General features: G+C 50.1%; 1 protein-coding gene across 1 annotated transcript; it reads right to left on the bottom strand.

Moving 5' to 3' along the window:
- Positions 1-3,828: 3,828 nt before the first annotated feature.
- On the bottom strand, positions 3,829-20,987 carry LOC309878313 (transmembrane protein 151B-like; the record flags this gene model as incomplete). The annotated part of the gene is made up of 2 exons (XM_082760620.1): positions 3,829-5,259; positions 20,898-20,987. The coding sequence occupies 2 exons, from the start codon at positions 20,985-20,987 to the stop codon at positions 3,829-3,831; spliced, it is 1,521 nt and encodes a 506-aa protein (XP_082616746.1).
- Between the last annotated feature and the right edge of the window lie 995 nt (positions 20,988-21,982).

The raw sequence follows: 21,982 nt of genomic DNA, 5'->3' as shown, positions 1-21,982 counted from the left end.
GGAGTGCAAAATGCTGTGGGAAAACTTACAGAGGAGTGCTATATTGCCATGCAGAAATCAAAGGAACTGGCGATTCTGAAATGCTTTCAGGAACTGAAGAAAAATAAACTCTCCTGGCCGTTCGTGTCACTGAATTAAGTGGCATGGCTTTGTTCTGCAAGCTGTGACACCAGTGACAGTGCCGCTGTGAACAGGCAAAGGACAAACGCAGTGGCTCACAAATAATTTGGTGCTTTCTTCTTTTTCTTACTTCTGCTGCTGTGACAGTGTGTTGCCACCTCTCACCAGACTTGCTGGGCAGTGTAGGCATGCTTGAGAATATGCCTGAGAGCTACACAGTAACCAGGAGGTGAAATCCCCATACTAAGAGGCTTCTGAAGACATGGGAGGAAGAAAAAGGCAGAGAGGGAAAGAGGGAGGCAAGGAGGCAGGGTGGGATTTGCTGGATTTCCTCACCTACCTCCGCCTTTCAGCCTTTTCTAGTTATTGAAACCCACTGGGACAAGGATGAGTTGGCCCATCCCTCTCACTTCCGAGCAAGACAGTGCTCCAAAACACCCATACCTAAACGGTCAGCAAAAGTGGCTTGCTTGTGCCACTGCTCCATTGCCAAAACAGTCTGCAATTAGACACAAAATCCTCTTGTTTTGTGCAAGGTGTTTCCACAGCGCTGCCAGGTTTGAGGACCTGTCCTCTTTGTCCTCTGCCTCAGGATTTAAAGGGCAGCAGCATTCCCCATCGTTAGGGGACTGATCCATCACGTCAGGAAGCTGCAGCAATGGCAAGAGTGGCAATGACATGAGGTCCGAGGGTTGGCAGGAGCAGCCCTGCCCTGCTGGGTAGGTGTCCCAGGATGACTGCTCAGGTGTTTCCTGAGGGGGTCATCTATTGAAATCAGCTTATTCAGGCCTAGGTCACTATGGGAGCTGCTCCCAGCTTTCCAGTCATCATCACCAGTGGCTACAGCAAGTAAAAGGAGGGAGCTCCAGCAGGGAAGGGGGGACTTTTGCAGCTCAGGGAATACTTCTCAAATAAATTCCCCAAGGTTGGGCCAGATCACAAGGAGCAAGGAAGTAGAAACCCTCTGGGCTTTTCAAACACTGACAAGAACACAGCTTGAGAGCGGAAGGATCTTTTTTTTTTTTTTTTCCTTTTGAGGACACTGCAAAGGTTAAACTTGGCATAAACTGTCTTCATTCTCTGCCCTACCCATCATAATAATGGGATTGCTAGAGCTTGTTCATGTCGGATAATAACACTGTTTAACGTGGCCACTTCTGAGGACCCAAATATAACACTCAGTCCCGAAATACATATGGGACCCAGCTGGCTATGCCAAGACCTTGGACATGGCATTTAAAGTTGCAGGTGGCTGCAGCAGCTACTTGAGAAGACTGAAATGCACCCTGACTCTGCCCGGGGCTAGCTTGCCATAACTGAGTTCTGCTGCTTGTTTGAGATTTATCTGAGCTGCATCTGAACTCTGTTCTCTTTTAATTTATATTATTCTACCATCTCTTCATTTCTCCTTTCTTGTCTCCCTCCCTAACACCTCCTTCAGTCAGTAGCAGTGTTGAAATATTCCAGCCTCTGTGTTTCTTGAAGCAAGCTTCAGCCTCCTCCAGTTCTCAAACCTTCCATATGTGCTGGTTTAAACTTTCTGTCTGAGTGAAGACAAGGGGAGGGAACCATATGAAAGACTTGCATTTACTCCATCTTCAGAATAAAAGTAAATCAGAGATGAGTCTGAGCCTGGAGTTTCGAGTCTGATCCTTTCCTCCTTCCTAGACTCTTGACTTGGTCATTATGGGGTGGATCTAAGTCTGGATTTTTTTTTTTAATTTTTATTTTCTTTCCTAAATTTGACTTTTATCCAGTTAAGGATTTTGGTCCCAGTCCAACAATAATCATTACCCTGAGCCCAAACCTGATTCTTCCATGTGTCTGGGTTGGTTATTCTTTTTTAGAGGTGATAAACTAACACATCGTATGTGTTATCTATCTTTTGCAATAAATGCCAAGCTGTCAGAATGAAAATGTCACATAAATCATACATAAAGTATTTACATTAAAAAAGATTGACTCATACAAATTTAAACCTTTCTGATGGTGCTATCCTTCGCAGCAGGTTGGCCAGGTATTGCCGACGTGAAAGCAATGTTTCTGTCTCCGGAGTTGAAATAAAACACAGTGCATCAAAACGGAGTCATCAAACCAAAACAAAATATATTTAACATGGTGCAACAGTCAATGCCATAAGAAATCACCATAGAAGTATGCAGTTATATATACTCTACACATACCGATATGACTTTACAAATCTCGTATTACACATAGATACACACAGAACTGACTCGGGAGGAAGCATTTGTTGCCAGCCCCTTGGTTCCTTACCTACTTGCCATAGGGAGTTACAACGCTTTTTTTTTCACAGTTACTGTATTGCGATTGTATTGCGTTCCCCTGCGAGTCATGGTTGATGCCCATCTCTGCCATCCACGCGATGAAATGGTACAGAGCTTGCTCAGTGCATGGCTTGTCCCTTGTGGGACAGAGGTTTGGCAGCCTGAGGGGTCCCTGATGGGTCCTGGGCATGGCCAGGAGCGCCTGGGTCAGTCCCTGGCTCTTGGGAGGACTCAGTTGGCTCTGCCAGGACTGGTCACCTCCTGGCTGTGACCCTGCTGGGCTGATCTAACAGCTTACTGAAGGCTCTGCACCTGCTCATGGGGAAGCTGTGCAGGAAGAGCCTCTGAACTAGCAGTGGGTGGGTTGTGGTGGGTTAGCACCACCTTTACCTTTCCCTCCCTGGCCCCTCTCCCCTTTGCCAGCCCTTGCAGCTCTGAGCAAGTGGTAGGAATGAAATAACCACAAACCTGACCTACAGTCCTAAAAATAGTGGCACTAACAGGGCACTGATCTACATTACGGCTCTCGACGACTGCTAACACTGGTGGAGCTGAATGAGGTTAACTACAGCTGGAAATGCAGCAGCATCTCTGCCACAGACCAGGCAGGGCAAGGTTAGCAAAGGGCATGCTTTTTGCTTTATTCATGTGTCTCACTAATCTGTGGTGAAAGTCTTTAGCACTTCTCAGGGGCATATCTTGTGGCTGTGTCAGTGGTCAGTGAAATTTGTGCTGCAAATACCTAATTTGGGGGCAATGGAAGCCAATTATAGGCTGAAAGATACCTGGCAAAACCCCAGAAAGACCCAGTGAAAAAATTGGAAAGCAGAAATGAGAAAAACGAAACAGGAAGATAAGGGTAGAGAGAGAAAAGAAAGTGACTGGTGAAAATAAATTTTTGAAAAGCTTTGCTTGGGGTTTGCTGCAGGTAACTCAGAGCCTGCAGATCTGAATTCTCCTCCTGACTTGACATTGACTGGCCGCAGGCATTTCAGTGCCTCGCTTGGCCTTGCTGTCTCTGAGTTTCGTACCTTGCAGGGCATCCAAGAGGGCAAATGCACTGCAAAACACGGGCTTTATGAATCCTCCCGTGGAAACAGCTGTCAAAGACTGTGATTGGAAAGTAAAAGAAAGAGTGGGATGGGAGAAGAGGCAGAGACCCATGGAACAAAGAAATAGTGAGGAGTAAAAGAGCGAAAGGAAGAGGGGATAAATGAACAGGGAGACCAATGGGAGAGGAAAATAAGCTTTGGAAATGAGGTTGGCCACGTGTCAGGGTGACCATATCCTCATGCAATGGCAGGTTTTGAACTGAAATCCGCAGCTCGTCCTGCAGACTGACGTTTGCAGGCTTGTGGCATCTCTGCAACCACAGCAGTTAATCTGTCCCAGGGCAGAGGAGCCGAGAAACCACAGGGGCCCATCACAGAGACGTTTCCAGACAGGAGGAGCGTCTGACGTAGAAGGGCCGTCCATCGTGCCCCTCTGGCCTGTGAACGATCAAGACGGGGAAGAAGCGGGCGTCGTGGTAGGTTGGGGGGTTTTCGTTGACAGCCAGCTGGCTGGAGTAGGAGCAGCACTGCTCGTCGTGGCAGCCCCGGTCAGCGATGCTGCTGCTGCGGCTCCTCCAGAGGCCTGTCCTGTGGGAGCCGTGGACGCGGCAGAGGGAGAAGCGGCTGGTGTTGAGGGACAGGCGGGAGTTGCCGCTGCAGCTGTGGAAAGCGTGGCGCGAGAAGATGGAGGAGGTGCTGGAGGTGCGGTTGCAGCGCTCGCAGCCATGGGCCGCCTCGCTGTACCGACACATGGTGTAGCTGTTGTAGGCCGGGGAGTCGGCCAGGTCCATCAGCATGGCCTCCGAGTAGCTGGGGATCAGCTGCCGGTTGGTGCAGATGTGCCACTCCAGCTCCGTGCTGTCCTGCGTGGCATCTCGGGGCATGCGGTACCTGTAGAGGGGCTCCTCCACCGCAGTGGGTGCCGTGTACTCCAGGCCCAGCAGCTTCTCCACGTGGTAGTGAACGTATGCAGTCCGATACTCTATGAGTACCCTGAGCGGCCACGAGATCATCAGGATGGCAGCCACCCAGAAAGCGTAGTGGGACACATACCATGGGAGGTGATCCGGGTCCCCGTAGGCCATCATAAGCTCTTTAAAGTCCACGTTTTTGAGCTGCATGCCTTCCCTCACCTCCATGTAGTCATCCAGACCCTCAATCTCTGTGAAGAAGTGAGCTCTCTGGGTCAGGTAAGAGTTCTCAGACTCAATGTTGGCAAAGCTGAAGCATTTGGTGAACCTCAGCTTGGTGGCTGTGTAGCTCTCCAGACCCAGGAGCTCCTTGGAGATGTCCTTGTACCCACAGTGAGAGTAATCAAACTCAGCTTCAGCCACATGGGTGTTGACCCTCTCGTGATAGACTTGCGTGGTGGTGTAGGCATCGCCGTTGCGGTACCGGGTCACCTGCCGGGTTCGCCGCACAAAGTGGTAGCTGATGGCCTTCCACCAGATGCACGGAGTGGCTTGCTGCATGCGGTTGATGCATTCGTAGACACTGTCCACATCTGCCTTGTACTGCAGCTCTCTCTTGACGTGGCAGTGCCAGCACTCCACCAGGTAAACCACATAGAGCATGGAGAGGAAGGCCAGTGGGATGTAGACATAGCCGTCTGAACAGGGGCTGTCATGGTAGATCATGGACTTGCCCTTGAAGGAGCTATCGAAGCTGAGCTTGGTGACCCGGGCCAGCTGACACCAGGCCACCGCTCCCAGGCAGCCATACATGAGGATGGAGAGGAGGAGGCATTTCCAGTGGGACTCTCTGCACATGCAGGCACTCAGGGACTGCTTCACGGGGCGTTGCTTCGAATCACACCACCGGGGATGGGGGGAGAAAGACAAAGAGAGGAACCTGTCAGTCACACTGCTTTACATAGCACACACATGGTGCCTTTTGCTTTCCAGACTGTGTCTGGGTTCACTCTCAACTGCCTGAGGACTGCGACACCACCCTACTTCACAGAAACAGGAATATAAACTGCTTTTCCAGAAACACCGGGGCCTCCGTGGGGGCAAGACAGGCCCCCATGTCCTTCTCACTGCAAGGAGCCAGCACCCGCCCTCATCTACACACCCTCCTCTGAGGCCAAGAAAGCTTCACAGCTGATAACCGGTTGAAAGCACAGGGCTGTGGGCTTGCCCCTGTGATTTGGGGGTCTCCTGCACCACACTGCCGGGGGGGCAGGGAGAAGTGTCCTTGGTGGAGCCACAGCCCCCTGGGTCGCACAGCACAGGGGACCAGCGCCTGGCGGAGCCGGAGCTGCTGCCTGAGTCAGAGCTGACTCAGCCCCAGCCCTGAAACCTACCGAGTGATCGACACCATTCTCTTGGAGGCGAGCCATCAGGAAAATTACCAGATTCAAGCACATTTATTTGAAAAAAAAATGTCAGAATTACAGCACAGTGCAGGATAGCTGCAGGCTGGTTAGAAGATGAGCTCCTACCTAAAACACCTGAGTGGTTTAAGTGTTAGAGCTAAGGGTGTATGAGTGAACATCTAAAATGCAGCAGCACATCCCTGTCTTTCAAGTCACAAAAGTCAGGCTGGAAGTGGAGGGGGAGTTTGCATTCTTGTGCTCCCGCTGTGCTTGCTGAGGCGATGTGATTGCAGTCCTTACCCCAGCGATGTTGCAGCGAATCAGCTGCATTGTCATGCTATGTTGGGCTATAATAAAAAAGACCAAATCCAGCCAAGCAGCTAGCAGAAACAGAGTTGTCTTTCTGCAAAGAGCAGCAGCAGCAGCATGGGTTACACTCCTGGCTGGCAGCTGCTGGTCCGAAGAAAGTACATGACATGTGGAGGGCTGAATGCATCTCTCTCGTCACCACCATCCTTCACTTCCCCCTAACTCTGAGAAAACGACAGTGAGAAAGCAGTTACACGCTGATATTCGTGCATCATCATGCCCTCTGCTGAGCCTGATTTTATGCAAAAATAGAAGCATGCTGCTACTCCTTCTCTCAAGGGGCCACCGTGCATCAAACTACTGCATAGACACCAGCAGATGCTAGGTTTGAGAAATGTCTTCTCTTTTTCTCCAGAGATAAAGTTCTCACCCAATATAGCTTGCTCAGACCCAGAGCAGTTAGGATTCAGTAAGTAAGCTTGAACCAGCGAAGAGTTTAAGAACCAGCATCTTATGACTCAGGAAATAATAGCGCGGCACCACTAGAAAGAATTGACTGTTTTCTCAATGAGATGGAAGCATTGGCACCTAACCTTGCAGGGCTATCAGATCAGGTTTAATACTATTTAATACTGCCTTTTTTTTTTTTTTTTTTTTTTTTTTTCTTTCCTGTGAGAGAGCCACTTCTAAGTAACTGTAGAGGTTTTTATGATTCGCTTTGAGCACTGCCAAATAGACTACACAGGGTTAGGTCTTTGATTTTGTAGCATCTAATCTGATGCTGTGTAAGTGCAGAGTAATTTTATTTATTTTAGGGAGCTACACCATTCATCTTCAGCAACTAAGGGCAGAATTTGGCCCACGATTCTTCCTGATGCATCCAGAAGAAACCTACAAAGAATTTCTATTCTGATCCCAAGCCTTCTGTATATATTTGTGACAGAAGGAAGAATAATTATTTTGGACTGTGTTCTCTTTACTAAGGCCATTGACTGAAACAGTGGCCAGAATGGGTGCAGAGGAGCTAAACAGGGCATGGTACATAACACCTTTTCTGCAGGTAGGGCAGAGAAAAGACGTTAGTATGAGAAAGAATAAGGCTGTTTTTTTTCCTAGCCTTTGGCAGGAAGCCTTGTGGAAAGCAAGGAAGTGGTTTCAGGCAGACCCAAATCAGCTGAATACTGTCTATGGGAGTTTGGGGGATGAATTCCTGAGTCTACATGCAGTCATTAAGAGTTTCATCTCTTGAAACTCTTGTCAAATACCCACTGCTCTGTCCCAGTGCCATTACTGCTCTGCCATAGCCTTCTCCCCAGCTGCATGCTGGCTGTCCTGGCTCTTGGGGACTCTGCCAGGAATCTCTGTCTTTTGTTCTTTCTCTTGACTTTACATGGAACTAGAGTTTTTGAGTGCTGTCATAATGCAAAAATATGGACTACAATGAAGAACTGCAAACCTCCAGCCTTTTTTCCCCTGAAGGTTTACTGAGGTGAAGAAAACTCTGCGAGTGAAACTCTCTACTCCAATCTCTGGGATGGAGCAGAAGGAGACAGTGGGGCAGGGTTCTGTCATGGGAATTGAAGTCTGCACTCAGCAAGTTGTTTCCATAGGTACATCTCACACGAACAGCATCTGGTTAATACTCTGCAGAAACGCTGAGGACCCAGCTAAGGATGTCTAGCAGCCAGTTGTAATGTAAGGTGTGTGCTTCAGTACTCCAGGAACCCCAATCCTTTCCAGAACCCACTGAAAGCACTCTCAGCCTGGCCATGCAAGGGCTGTCCCATGTCAGTTAAGGCACTCTTCGCCAAAGGCACTGCAATCCCCACCTTTCATTTATCTCCATTCCCTTTGCCTAATAAACTTCTCTGCTCTCTGAAGCTCTATATTCCAACTTGCAGCCCACAGGTTGGCTCCTACCCAAGGACTGATTCAACCAGCCCTGCTGGTTAGGGTTATCAGTGGCCATAATGGAGCCTGAGAGCTGGCAAATGCCTCTTAACATGCCTAGCCCCATGAAATGCCACCCCAGCTTTGGGGAAAGGGGTGGCTGCAATCTCACCAGTCCCAAAGCAGCACAGGCCTGAGCTGGAAGCAGCTCCAAGGCTTGCAGGTCCAGGTCTCTGGATGTGTCCTGTGGAGATACCTCAAAATTGGCCTTCAGACCCCTGCACTGAGAGGGCTGGGTCTGCCCAAGCTGGGGTACCTACACTGTTTTCACTGCAGCTTGTAAGAAATGCAGCTTTTCTCCTTCCTGCATTAGTGAGGACATGCAGCCATAATGCCCACTGGCAGATCTCTTGGATGCACATACACCTATCAGTCCAGCTCCACAGGGCCTTTGTGCTCAAAACCCATTGGGAAAACCATGATTCTTTTCTTCTGACCCACCGCCTCATACCCTCCTTTGCTGCCAACCAGACCTGACTCTTTGCAGTCCTCAGGTATAAAAGGATCTTTCCTGCAGGGTCTGCCCCTTCGGCTGTCCCTCTCATTTCACGTCCTACCTATGTTCATCTGGCCTGTATCTCCTTATTTCTCCTTATAATATTAGAAACACTCTTAGTGTGTTTGTAAGAAAGACAGGAAATATAATAAATAGTTACAACAAAAGCATCAGACATTCAAAAGTCAAATAAGGAAATATATCTTTCCATCTATCTTTGCATAACAAATTCATTAACATGTTAAACCAGTGGCTCCCAGACTTTATTAATTAACATACCACCTTCTTGCAAGCATGGTGTTTGTGGTACTACATGGAATCTTCTCCTTGCCATGTGCAATGTTTCAGATCAAAATGGGGTAAGCTTGTGTTTTGGGATGACTACAATAAATGCTTAAGAAAACTAATAATTTCCATGATAACTTGGGCCAGTCAGCAACCGAGGGCTGCATTCTCTGGGGAATGCTGTGGCTTCTGTGTCGTTTTGATGTGGAGCAAAACCATAACCCATGGAAAATGTTAACAGAGAAATGTAATTGAAGAAAGTGAGGTCAGCGAGCCCTTCAGAAAGCCAAGGCCAAGTAGCAACTGTCCCAAAACAGGGGAAAGCTCAGTCACCAGGCACCTTCCCTGCAAACTAGGGCCCACAGATTTGGGTCACTAACCCAAAACAAGAGGTAGCCCTGCCCCAAGCTGCCCTTCCCCACTCTACCTTTACATTGGGGCTTTTTGGCTCATTCTTTCCAAAAAAAGTTCAGGCAGAGAGATGTATCTGCATCCCACACAAAATGGAGAGGCGGGTCCGTGTTCTCCCATGGTCTGTTTGTTGTCTGGTGGCGTGGAGTCTTCCAAGACACTAAATGATAGATGTTATTTAATTTGTTGCCACAGTTGCTGGAAAATAGTCTGGAAAGCCCTAGCTGCTGAAGGAAAACTGGAAATTCAACTGACACCTACAGCAGACAGGAGTTTCCAGGCTAGCAGCATTTCGATTATTTCTCCTTCAAGAAACTTTGTGCAGAACTTAGTTTGCAAATGATAAAGCACCCAGGCAGTGGCTGAAAGGGCAATTGCCTTCAAAGACACCCTCGGATGGCGGATGCTGGAGATCAAACGCTGGTATGCAGGGACCGGCACACCCACCCTGCTCCTGCCCCAGCTCTGCAGCAGCCAGCTCGGCTTCTGGCTGCAGCAACAATAATTAAAATCATTTAAAAGTAGTTCGTGCTGTAACAGCGTGCAAATTTGGGCTGTTAATCCTGCCTAGTGTAAAGGGCTGGGGAGAGAGGAGAGGGGGAGCGTGTGGCCCAGCACTTGGCAGCTGGAGCAGAGTGTGGCCAGGGGCTGGAGGGGCGGGTGACCAGGATTTTGGCTCTCTCACCCATCTCTGGACTGTTTGTGAGACCAGCATGAAAATGCAGGCAGCTGGGTTGTAACTGGTAACCATCCTACGTGAGCTTGCAAGCAACAGCACCGAGGTGGCCAAGAAGGCAAAAAATTACACACACAGCCCAACACACACACAGACACACACCGAGCCCTGATTTCTCCTTAAAAGGCACATGCGGAGGAAGGGATGCACAAAGAAGCCCAGACTGATTCCACCAGCACAGGATTTTGGGTGCCTACCTTGAACCTCAGGTGCCTCAGTTTTATCAGTGAAGGCTCACTGCCTTTGCTGACCTCTGGACACCAGCTTATCTGATGGCCAGATTCACTCACTGACCACATGGCTGTCCTAGGTGATGGCTGGGATGGTTACAATACAGTAAAGAGCCACTAAAGAACTAAAGTTCGTTAGTCCTCACAGGTAGTCATACGGATTTCTCCTATCAACTTTGCAAGACTATTCTGGGTCAGAAAAGTTCAGCTCCTCTTATGATCGAAGCTACCTTTACACCTTAAGACCAGGAGACACCATACCTTCTCTCTTTAGCTCTTATACCTCACGGGCAGTGCAATTTCACTCTACAGTCCTATGTACATTCCAGTAACTGGTGGCTGGTGAAAGCTCATCTTCCATAAAGACACATTGCATTAATTTATAGACAAAAGCAAATGAAGGGCCTGCAATCCCTTCTGCAATTTGTTCTGATGTTGAAATTTCACTGCCATTGTAATTTTGTCTCACTTTAGTCCCCACTGATGGCAGTGGGGATGCCCATTCTCCATGTGATGAAAGACTTCTTTCATACTGCTTCCTTCTCTCTCTGAAGGTGCTTCTCCATGCTAATTTTGACACCTCTAAGCCTTCTTTTGACATATTAAATGGGTCAAGGTCTCAATGTCCTTCACTGCACAGCTTTTATTCCTGCCCTTTGGTACTCCACTCTCTCTCTGGCACCTTGAAATCCTTCTTAATGTGTACCCTGCAAGTGGATACAGGACTTCAGCATTCATTTCACTGAATTCATACCAAAACATAAAAGGACCTCCCATTCCCACACATTTTCCCTTTTTAATATCACCAAAAATTGCATTAGTAGATTTTGGACCAGCACCACCCTGCGTGTGTAAATTCAAACACTGACTGCTCCTAGGTATTTTTTGAGTCATGGTTTTGAAGATAGCTAAAGATTTGGCTGCACTCTCCACCCTGAAATGAGTAACTTCAGATTTGGCTTTGGATTGAATAACCAAATTATTAAATGAAGCAGATCCCTCTGTAGGACAGTGCTCATCTCATCATAACAGAACAGCCTGGTAATGTTTGTGCCAACTGTAAATGTTACCAGCAGTGATTTTATGCTTAAATCCAATGGCTAGTGTCAAATCTAGTCATTATTCCTCCAGAACTCTGCCAATCTAATGGCTAAATACCCCATTTACATATACAAGTCTTCATAAAGCCAAGTGTCAGTCATTAGAACAAGGCTGTGGGTGTTGTGTGCACACCGAGGTGCTCCTCACACTTCCAGTGCTGACTGCCGGGGGTAATCCCGCAAGCAGCTCTAGATGCAATGCTAAGACAAACCCTCCAGAGCTTCGGTGGAGCATGTCATTACCTAGCTTGCTGTTGTCACATGCTATTAATCAGTAGTTGCATTTTACTCCAAAAGCAGGTGTATGGCAGTGTGGGCTTGAAGCATTACTTCTTTTTCTGTGCTGCTTATGGCATGCAAATGGTTATGGTGACAATTATAAACCTCTTGTTTTGTCCACTTCCAATCCGGGCTGCTAGAATAAATTTGAACTGAAGGCTACCAAGCTGACCCTGATGGACGTGGAGAAATGGCCTGTGAAGTTCAAAGGAAGCTGTTTACACTGCTTTGGAGTTAGTCCTTAAAAAAACACCCTGTATATTATTTTGCCATATGTTTACTATTTCTCTGTAGCTCTGTAACAACAAAATGGCTTTTTCCTCTTCTGCCAGACTCAGTACTTCAGTCTCTTTGAAAACTCCATCATGAGCTGGATAGGCAGAAAATATGCTGCGACAGCAGGAATTTATTTTAGTGTTTGTTTTGTGGACAGTTTGGGGTCCAACTTTGACTGCCTGTGTCTGGTTTGCAGTCAGATATCTGGGTTCCCCAATTTCAAAAGCATTTAAATTCTCCTTCGGGGAAATCATGCCAAAAGCGTTTCCTGTCCCTTGAAACCTTATGTGTGAACGTGTTTGCCCTTGGTGGCTGACCTCAAGAGCTGCAATTTTGCTGAAGCAAAATGCTATCATGTCTGAAATGAAAGAATGAGAGAAAACAGAGGGTGGTGAAGACGTGGCCTGAATGGAAATAGAGAAATGAGAAGGAAACACAGGAGGAGGGAGGCGAAGAGGTGGAAGAGAGAACAGGGTGGCCTAGACATGCTCTAAATGCAAATGTCACTGGGGCAGGGGCTGTGGTGGGTGAGGATGGGGACCTGCCAGCCTGGGCTGGGCTGGGAGGGAGTCGGGCCCTGGGAGCAGAGGCATGAGGCAGCACCCGGCGTCTTGGTGCATTCCTGCTCTCCTCCAGCACCGTGGGGTGACCTGAGCACCATCTTCAACAGCAAAGTGACCCCACAGCTCGGGGCTGCTCATGTGAGTAGAGTCAATCTTGTCTTTTGTTTTTGTTTTAGTTTTGCAAGCGTAGTCTTCCTGTCCACAGGGGAAAAAGAGAAACACTGACATAGGACTGCAAGAAGAGAAATAGATGTAGAGGAGAAAGAACTGAAAATGGGGGATAAATTAATGCCAGCCACAATTTCATTTGCCTCTGTGGATTTATACTTGTGACAAATACATCCCAATGAGATAGATGAAAGGGGAAGAACAATCAATAACCACAAGTCACACACTTTGGCAGGTGGCGACCTGCCTGGATGAAAGCAGATCTTTGTCTCTGACTATGAGGCTTCTTCCATCCTGATCAGGAGAGGGCAGTGGAAAATGTTTCACCTCCTGATGGACGTGGCAGGATGTAATGCAGAGAGGACCAGCAAGTCCTTGCCAGGTGAGCTTTCAATTGTGCTGTTGACCGTAACTGAGGTGAGCTCTGATGCCAGGACCAGCCTCCGGTTTGCTGAGAAAGGCCTTGCATGTGTCCAGTGAGACAGGGACGATTCAATGAGGGCAAGGAAATCTCTACCCCACTTCCCCAATTAGCCACCACTGACCTGGGTGCAGATGTCAGCCTCCAAGTCCTGAGGAGATCCTGGTGAAAGGATCAAGGAGAGCGGGGTGACCAGGGAGAAGACAATGACAGGAGAAGAGTCAGAGTACAACCTCTTCTTGCCTCTCAGGGCCAAGTGAACTCCTAGGTGAGATGCTCATTAGTACAGAAAGAAAGGAGCCTGCAGGGCTGTGCTAAACCAGATGTTGGTGTACGACTGTTAGAAGTACTCCTCCACCATGTGACCCAATCTGGGCACCACATGGTGCATCGATAATAAGGCCTGGTGAGGGAAAAGGGAGATATTACAACAGTCATCTCATAAATTCCCTCCTGGGGAGCCTGAAATAAAATCCCTCCTCCTATCCATCTTGAACTACAAGAAGCCCATTACCCCCAGCTCACGCTGAGCCAATAGAAAGTGCTCTCAGCATGGCTGCCAGCACGGAGGGAAAGGGAAATATCAGGAATAGAAGGCAACGGAAAAAGCCATTTAGCATCAAAGAGAGTTTCCCTTCGGTCCTTGAACACGCCGTATGGTTCTGCTCGAACATTTCGAACGCACCATTTGCTCCTCTGCCATGGAGCTCCTGCCGGAGTGAAAACCTCACGCAGGCAGGGGCTGTGACGCCAGCACCGAGCAGAGAAGCTCTGTGACTTGGTTTAACAGGAGCAACCTGCGCGCATGCCACATGTTGGTTGTGTCACCAATGCGGAGGCGTTCGCTTCAGCAGCTGTACTCCTGCGGTGAATGGGGATGGCTGGGCTTCTGGTTGGTCAAAGCCCCGCAGAGATTTAATCTCCTCCTTCCCTCACCGGAGGGCAGAAAGGTGCACAAAACGGAGGCACTCAATTCTCTCCCCGGCAGAGGCTATCACAGGACAAGACAAACCACAGAAAGGCACACATCTTGCTGATCCACCTGAATATCAGCAACAGGACCCCCCTGAGGTACTGTAGAAAGGCAGCCTGCTACTTCACACCATTCACCTTCATGAATTCAAGCATTAAAAAGTCACTGTCTGAAGAAGAGGAAAGCAGAGGTCAGGACAGAAGGAGCTTCCAGTCCTCTAAAACATCAGATCCAGAGGTAGCTTTTGCAGGATACTTTTAAGTTCTTCAAGCATAAACAAAGGAAATCCTGAAAAAGAAAGGCATTTGGATCCCAGCCAGTATCCATGCAGCACATTGCATCGGGATGAGAAAGCTGCCCACTAAAATGTAAGGGGAGGAAGGTGAGGGGCATGAAGCATTCGGCCCCAGCCAGCTCACAAGCTGCTGCAAGGAGAGCCACACAGGTACATTTTTGGCGCACAGGAATCCTAGCAACAAAGCGGTCACCATTTGCAAACAGAAGTCAGGGTTGTTTCAGTGACAGCTTCCTACAAGCTCGCGAAATACTACACTAACAAAATTATCCCTTTCCCCCCCAAATTACTGACATTGCTGCCACTGGCTTTTGACTCAGCAGTGCCACAAAGTCATATTCCCTACGCCTCCCCCTTGGATATCGACCATTCCTGGCAGGCACAGAAAGCCTGGCTCCACCAGGCAGCCTCTGGTGAGACGGGGACAGCGGGAAGGGGAGAGATCCACGTGGTTGACATCTTCCAGCTGGATCCAACAGGAAGCCAGGCGTACCGTCTTGCTAGCTCCTCACAGGCTGTTGGCAGCCTTGTTGTCTAATGCCCCGGTTTAGACAGCCTTTGCAAATGAGAAAAATAGTTTGTTATTATTAATGCCATTTAATCTTCGCTTACTCTACAGGAACACCCTGAGATTTGAATGGGGGATAGAAGCTGGTTACCTAAGTGGTAACCAGAAAAACCAGAACAAAGTGGCTCAGTGAGTTGGTGTCTCAGTCTCCATCCTCCTTACTTCCCATGTGGGACCTCCCATGGGCCAGCCGTGTCTCAGCAGAAGACCTCCCGGCACCACGGCGTTGGGCTCAGGCTGCGGCTGTGCCTGGTCCCTTGTGCTGCTGAGCTGAGCCTCCCCTGCAATAAGATCTACCACTGCTCTGCCAGACTCAGAGAGTGCCTTTCCCCATCCCTGCACCTTTCTGAACACAGCTGGGACCTCGGTGCTGTGAGATTTTATAATGGTGCTCTTGTTAAGACGAGGTAGCATCCCAGCAGCTTATGCTTCCCAGTGAGAAAAGAGGATTCATGATGAATATCACTCCTTTCTCTCTCTTGCTACTCTTTTTTCTTTCAGAGAAACATTCTGTCATAACCTGTGACAGCATGTGAAAATTTCACTGCAGATTCATTTAAAACACCTAATGGTTAAGAGAGCTCCTGGGAGCCAGGACACCTGGGGTTTATTTCCTGACCTGACCATGGCGTGGCTTCATCACACCTTTCTGCACCTCCTGAAGGTATTGAAAAAACAGCATTTGTAAAGTGGTTTTACATGAGCATCGCAGCAGCACTCTCCTGGAGGATGTGTAAGCTGTCCCACCCTGCTGCTCCATGTTCCTGCTGCTGAGAGCCACGGGCTTTGCCTCTTGCCTTGGCTGCAGAAGGACGGGCCCCTGCTGAGACCCATGGCTGCTCCAGCTCCATGGCACACCTCAGACCTGCAGGCAGACTGCCACTCACACCTTTTCACCACATGCCCTCGTTGCCTCCTTCCTCCACCAGGTGCTTGCACTTCTGGCTGGTCTCCTCACCTCCAGGCAGTCCCAAGGGGTGGTTTTCCACTTTTTGGGTCCCCCATGCTGGCTGGACCCTACTGATGGATGCTACCACCCAGCCTCTGTGGTGTTCCATGCAGGAGCTCCATGCTCGGGGGGCTGAGGCTGCTGGGGCAGAGCCAAGGTAGCTGTTCCAGGGCCGGGATGTGCAGGGAAAGAGCAGAAAGCATAAACTGTTAAGCAGTCAGGCCCAGGAACTTCTCTTCCTTAATTTTGTGTCTTGGGATGAGATGTGCTGTGGGCAGGGCGGCCGCAGCTTGTGTAGGGTCCAGCATGGGCAGCATCCCAGGGATTGTAACCCGCCTAGAGACAGCACTGCCCCTTGGGTTTTGGCTAGTTAGCAGCACTGCTACGAGAACCGTGACCTCGGCGAAGTTTCATGGTGCACTAGTTTTAACTTTGTAGTTCTTAAGCTCAGAGGAGACGGATGAATGATTATAGTCTGAAAGCGAACCCTTCAGTGAACTATATTTTTCATGATTAGAACTTAAAAACTAATTAACTACTTAACCACGCTTTTCTGGAAACTGGAGCTCCTGCTATAAGTGAGAAATCAAACAGAGCCTTATCTGCAGTGTCACAACAGTGTCACCGTAACAACTGCAGGGACTTACGGCGCTGATAGCTCGGCAGCAGCTGGGTTTGGTGTTAACTCACTGCTGTGTGTCAGAACACACCGAGAACAAAGCCCCACAAAATATGGACCATTTGGGGACATTTCACTCTTCTAAATCTCTGTTCCTCTAGTGTCCCTGGTCACCAGCAAAGCTGTGAGCTATTTCGTTTCAAGGTGTAGGAAAAAAAGGGGAGGAAGCCCCATACTGTTCCCAGGGAGAAGACACCTTCTACCTCTGCCGTGGCTTCCACTGAGTGAAAAGGAGCCTTGGTGACCACTCTTCCCTCTTGGGGGAGATTATCTTCTGAGGTCTCTGAAGTGAGAAAGGGAGAACAAGGAGCATATTTGGGGCTTCAAAGCAGTGTGCAGACCCCTTGCCTTCCACTGGTACCAGCCGTCCTCATAACCCTCCAGTGATGGAGCTCCACAAGCTCCCCAGTCACCCCAGTCCACTCCCCCGAAACAATTCTCTTGCTGGAAGGAAGCAGGAACACCAGCCAGGAGGAGCAATGCAGTTCAGCCTCAGCCACGGCTGTGATGAAGCGCTCTCTGTTGCAGAGGACGGAGGACCTTGGCCCTGGAAGCCCCCCCAGCTGGAGCCCAGGCTGCTACTCAGAGCTCAGACACATCCATCTGCTGTTTCCTATCTATTTTTTTAAACTCTTGTCAGCTTCTGGTTCAAAGTACAGAGAAGAGAGACAACTTCAGGGCACCAAGAACAGGCACGTGAGCAGAAGATAAAGTGGGGCACAGAAAAGAACAAAAGCAGAGTAAGATGTGATGCCTCAGCATGGATTTTCTTTTGACAGGATCTGCAATGCAAATATTTCCTGGAACTGCAGGATCATGAAAAATAAGCTTTCCTGTTTTTCCATTGCCACTATTGATGGAATTGTTCCTTTGTCTTTATGAGGGAGACGACTTGAATCAAGAAATGAGGTGCTCTCCTTGATTTGTGTTTGCTGAATGACTGGGCAGGAGGGGTGGAAAGGGGCTAGCACTGTTTGACCCACATTCAAGAGGGGCAATACTGTGCACCATACAAATATTACCTCTTTGGTCAATTATACTTGCCTGGGACGGTGACAGCCTTCCACTGGGCCAACCAGTAGCTATTATTCAGGGTACTACTGGAGTAGGTCTTCTGCAAGAGGTTTGGAAGAGCCGAGAGGAATAAAAGTGCTTCCCTAGGTCCCACATTTCATGCTTGGTACCTTCTGAGCTTCTGCTTAAAAGATGGCAGAGACCAACATTAACCTCCTTCACAGGCCCTCTGCCCGCTCTTCTTTCCAGCCCTGGTTCCTGATTCTGTTTCTGATGAGCAGAGAAGCCTCAGCGAGGACAGTGAGCCTCTGCAGGAGCAGGGGCAGCCACAGAGGCAGTGGGAATCCAACAGCCGCAAGGGGGTCTGCAAGGGAGAAGGCTTCAGCAGAGCAAGGGGGGCTCCTGATGAGGAAGGTGCAGCTACAGCAGGGCTGATAAACCTGTGAGGGCTGCCTGCCTGGTCCCTCCACCACCTCCCATCCACGTGGGTACGACTCTGCTCATAGATGGGCACAATGTAAAGCTACCAAGTCTAAGTTATTTGTGGCCACAAGCAGTGCTTTTGAAACCAACTCCTGATGGGCCTTGCATTGGCAGCAAGAGGCAGATGAGACAGCGTTGAGTGGTCTCCCTCTTCTGCAACATTTCTAAGTACATCATCACGCTGGTGACCATGGGTTTCAGGAATGTTTACCCATGAAGTTTTCCCTCTTTTATTTAGATGGACTAACTGATTGTGCTATGTCATGCCCAATTAGAGTCCTCAGATACGTGAGACAAGACAAAACCAGTCATGGGCAACTGCTGTTTGACTCTGCCAATACAGACAAGACAAATACGTGTTTCAAAATGTCAAGTGGCTGCTGCTTTCAGCTTCCTTCAGTGATTAGTTGGCTTTGGTAGCAAATAAATGATGTTTGTACTCACCAGCTTCACTTTCCTGAAAAAAAAAAATCAGCTAAGTTTTAAAAAAATATTTCAGACCATTTCCTAATTGAGGTGTAAGTTGGCAAAAATGCAGAAAAGTCACTATCAGCTCTTCAGCGTAGGTGTAGGCTGTCACAGTAACAAGCAAGACAAGAAAAGTAGCCAGCCCACAGCCTAACCAGGGCAGGACAGAGCAGTGGGGAGGAAAGTGAAGGAAAATATGTCCAGAGAATAAATTGACAGCAATAACTGCTGATTTTTTTTTTTTTTGGAAAACCATGTCCCTTCCATTCCCTCACCTCAAAGACCCTCATTCTTTTTCACAAATGTTGATGGGGTGGTAAAATCCTACACCACCACCAAAAGCATGACTGGTATAGATCATCCAGCTCTAGCAATCGATATCTCAACAGAAAAACAACAACAACAACAACAACAGAAACAGCCACCAAACCACAAAACAGCAGAATAGTGGCAGGTAATCCAAGGGCTTGCTCTGACATTCAGCACTGCCAGCAGAAAACCCAGGTGGCCCTGGGAAGGATGGGGCCAGGGCTGCAGCCAGGGACCGAGCAGCCGCTCTCCTTTCCTCCGCAGCTGCATCCTCGCTTGTCCTGTTTTCATGAATAAAATCTCAGACTTGAGGCGCGTTCTCTGCCACTCACTCAGGATTTTATCTCACATTGATTTATTCCCCAATAAAGACAATTTTAAGTCACTGTTAAGATTTAAGTCCATGTATTTGATCCAAGTAAAATCCATAAATGACAAGACTAATATAGAAGACCATGAAATGCCTATTTAATTCAGGGCAATTCAATGCAACTGCAGGTCCCAGCACCAAAAAAACCCAACACTATTTACATGGAGATGAAGGAAGCAAGAGGAAAAGACCAATGATGTAGGACTGCAGGGTTAAGACATCACTGTTACAGGCATTTGAAATATAGACTCAAACGTGCAAATGTTTGTATTGGAACAGAAGAAAAACTGAGAAGAGGATGACTGAAGCAAGATATAATGTGCTTAGCAGAGAGATCAAGTGCTCTCATGTCTAGAAACGGCTTAGATATTTTTATGGTGGACTTAATATATTGGAAAGCCTTCTGTAGCTTGTGGCCATTGACCAAATAAATCAAAAAATCCCTTCCAGCATTAACCATCTATTGATCTTCTGCAGGGCTGTAATTACATTGGGGAGCTCTACCGCTCGAACAGCGGCTGTATCCTGGGCCCAGCCACAGCTCGTAGCGGAGAACTGTATCGCAGGTGTTTAAAAAGCAATTGGACAGGACAAAACCCTAATTTTCACCCACGGAGGATAGTTTTTTCAGCCTCAGCTGAGAAGTCAATTTTCTATTATAGGGACTTTAAAAAGTGTTGCTTGGTTTTAACCCAAGCGTCTGGCAGCTCCACATAAGCTTTGCTGAGATTACGACCATAGGACCACGAGACCGTTGACGAGTAATGTAAACATGAAGAGAAGCTGTAAGCAGACAAATTGCACACAGAAATGTTCCGGGGTTGCCTTCGCTCCTGTTTGCAGTGTTCTCTGCCCGCTTGGAGGCTGCTCCATGCATCCCCAGGAGCATCTATGCTTGCTGGTAACTATTATGAAGAAAGTTCAGCCACTTCCACGACTTGCACACGGATTACGCAATGCAAGTGGCAGACCTGTCAAAACAGTCGGGAGCCAAGGCTACATTACGGCTAGAAGGAAACCTCAGGCATTCCTAACACCGGACCGCTCGCTGTCCCAAATGTACAGGACTGTGAGCATATTGTCATCGGCTGCCACACAGCCCTGCAGCTCTGTCTGGCCGGTGCCTTGTGGCTCAGTGTTTTTTGTGTCACCGCTCAGACACATCAGTCATTCCCTGCCGGTGATCTGCAAGGCCACAGCGAGGGCTTCGCAGCTGATGTGAAGAAGCACATTAAGCTGTTATTTCCTACGGTGTTTTCTACTGCAGATCAGCCAAGGAGAGTGCCTAGGCCCCGAGACAAAATGGGAGGGATGTCCTCAGTCCTGTGGCCCGAGCGTTTGAAACCCTCCAAGCCCCAAACTGCAAACCCAGCCTGCAAGTTATCCCAGCGCCCGAGAGCTGCAACCCCACGACCACCTCCGCCCCCTGGGCAGCAGCAGGCACCCCTGGCCCCCCAGGTGCCGGGCGGGACTTGAACTTCCCCTGGACAGGCCCCGTTTCTCCCCCTGCATCCTTCCCTCTGCAGCCTCCTCCCGGCTGCGGGGACCCCGCCCGCACCGCCGGCGCCCCGGGCACTGCAGGGCGCGGCGGACACCGCTCCCCGCACCGCTCCCGCACCGCTCCGCACCCCGCACGGCGGCTGCAGGTAGAGCCAGGCTGCGGGGCTGCCTCCCCTCTCTGCGGGCACCCCCCCGGGGCTCCCTCCTTCGCTCCCCGGCCCCCTCCCCTGCCTTTTTTCCCCCGGGACCCCCCTCGGGTGGGTGTCCCCCTCCCCATCCCCGGCCGCTCACCTCCTCCCGCTCGGCGGCGGCCGCCCCCGGGGCGGGGGTGCTGCCCGGCCCGCTCTCAGCAGCCGCCTCGGCATCCCCCTCCGAGGACATCCTTGGCCATCACCGGCGGGCGGCGGGGGCTGCGGACCCCCGAGACGGCGGAGAGCCCCCTCGGGCCGCCCCCCTGCCGGGAACGGGGCCGGGAACGGGGCCGCTGCGAGCCGCCCCCCGCTCCCAGAGCCGCCCCGCCGGGTCCGCCCGGCTCCTTCCAGCATCCCAGGCAGGCGGGCAGCGAGGGAGGGAGGGAGGGAGGCGGCGGAGGGGAGGAGAGAAAGGCGAGGCGGAGGGGGGTGCCCCAGCCTCTCCCGGCCCCCCCAAGGTGGGAGCCTCTGGGGGAGGCTGGGAGCCACGGGGGGTCCTTCCCTCCCTGCCCTCCCCTCCCTCCCCTTCCCATCCCATCTCATCCCCTCTGGTCCCCTCCCCGCCCCGCCCGGGGGCTCCCCCCGCCTCCCCCTGGGGGCGAGCATCCCTCCTTCCCTCCCCGGGTGCCTCTCCCCGCTTCTCCCCAAGCTCACACCGCGGCCGGGGCAGGAAGGGGGGCGCGGAGCAGCCAGGGCAAACTTCCCCGCTCCTCTCCCCGGCCGCACCGGCACCCAGCCCTGGGGCTGCCCCGGCCCGGCAGGAGGGGGCTGCACGGCCCTGCTGCCCCCCTGTTCCCCTCCCCGAGGAAATGGAAGCGCCCCGCTTCTCCTGTCCCTTCCTCTTTAGGGTTTCACCCACCCCCAGCTCAGGTCTCCCCCCCAGAGCTGCAGCCTGCCGTGACCTCCCCACACCGCCAATATTTCTCCCTCCCGCCCGCATCCTGTGCATCCCGTCATTATCTGCTCTCCTGCTGCCCAGGACTGGTGTGCTGCACCATCTTACCCCGGCATGTTTGCTTCATGTTTCATTACACTCTTTGCCTTGTGAGGCTCATCTCATTTGATCTGTTTCTCTCTCGGTGCCCTACAGCAGTATATATCTTAAATACTCCGTAAAATCTTGCAAACGGGCAAGTGAGCAGACTTGAGGCATCAGCCCTAGCTTTAATATTCGCACCTCAACTC

The sequence above is a fragment of the Aythya marila genome (assembly GCF_965140915.1).
Source record: "Aythya marila genome assembly, chromosome: 5".
NCBI classification, from domain to species: domain Eukaryota; kingdom Metazoa; phylum Chordata; class Aves; order Anseriformes; family Anatidae; genus Aythya; species Aythya marila.
This window is presented reverse-complemented; position numbering and strand designations above follow the sequence as displayed.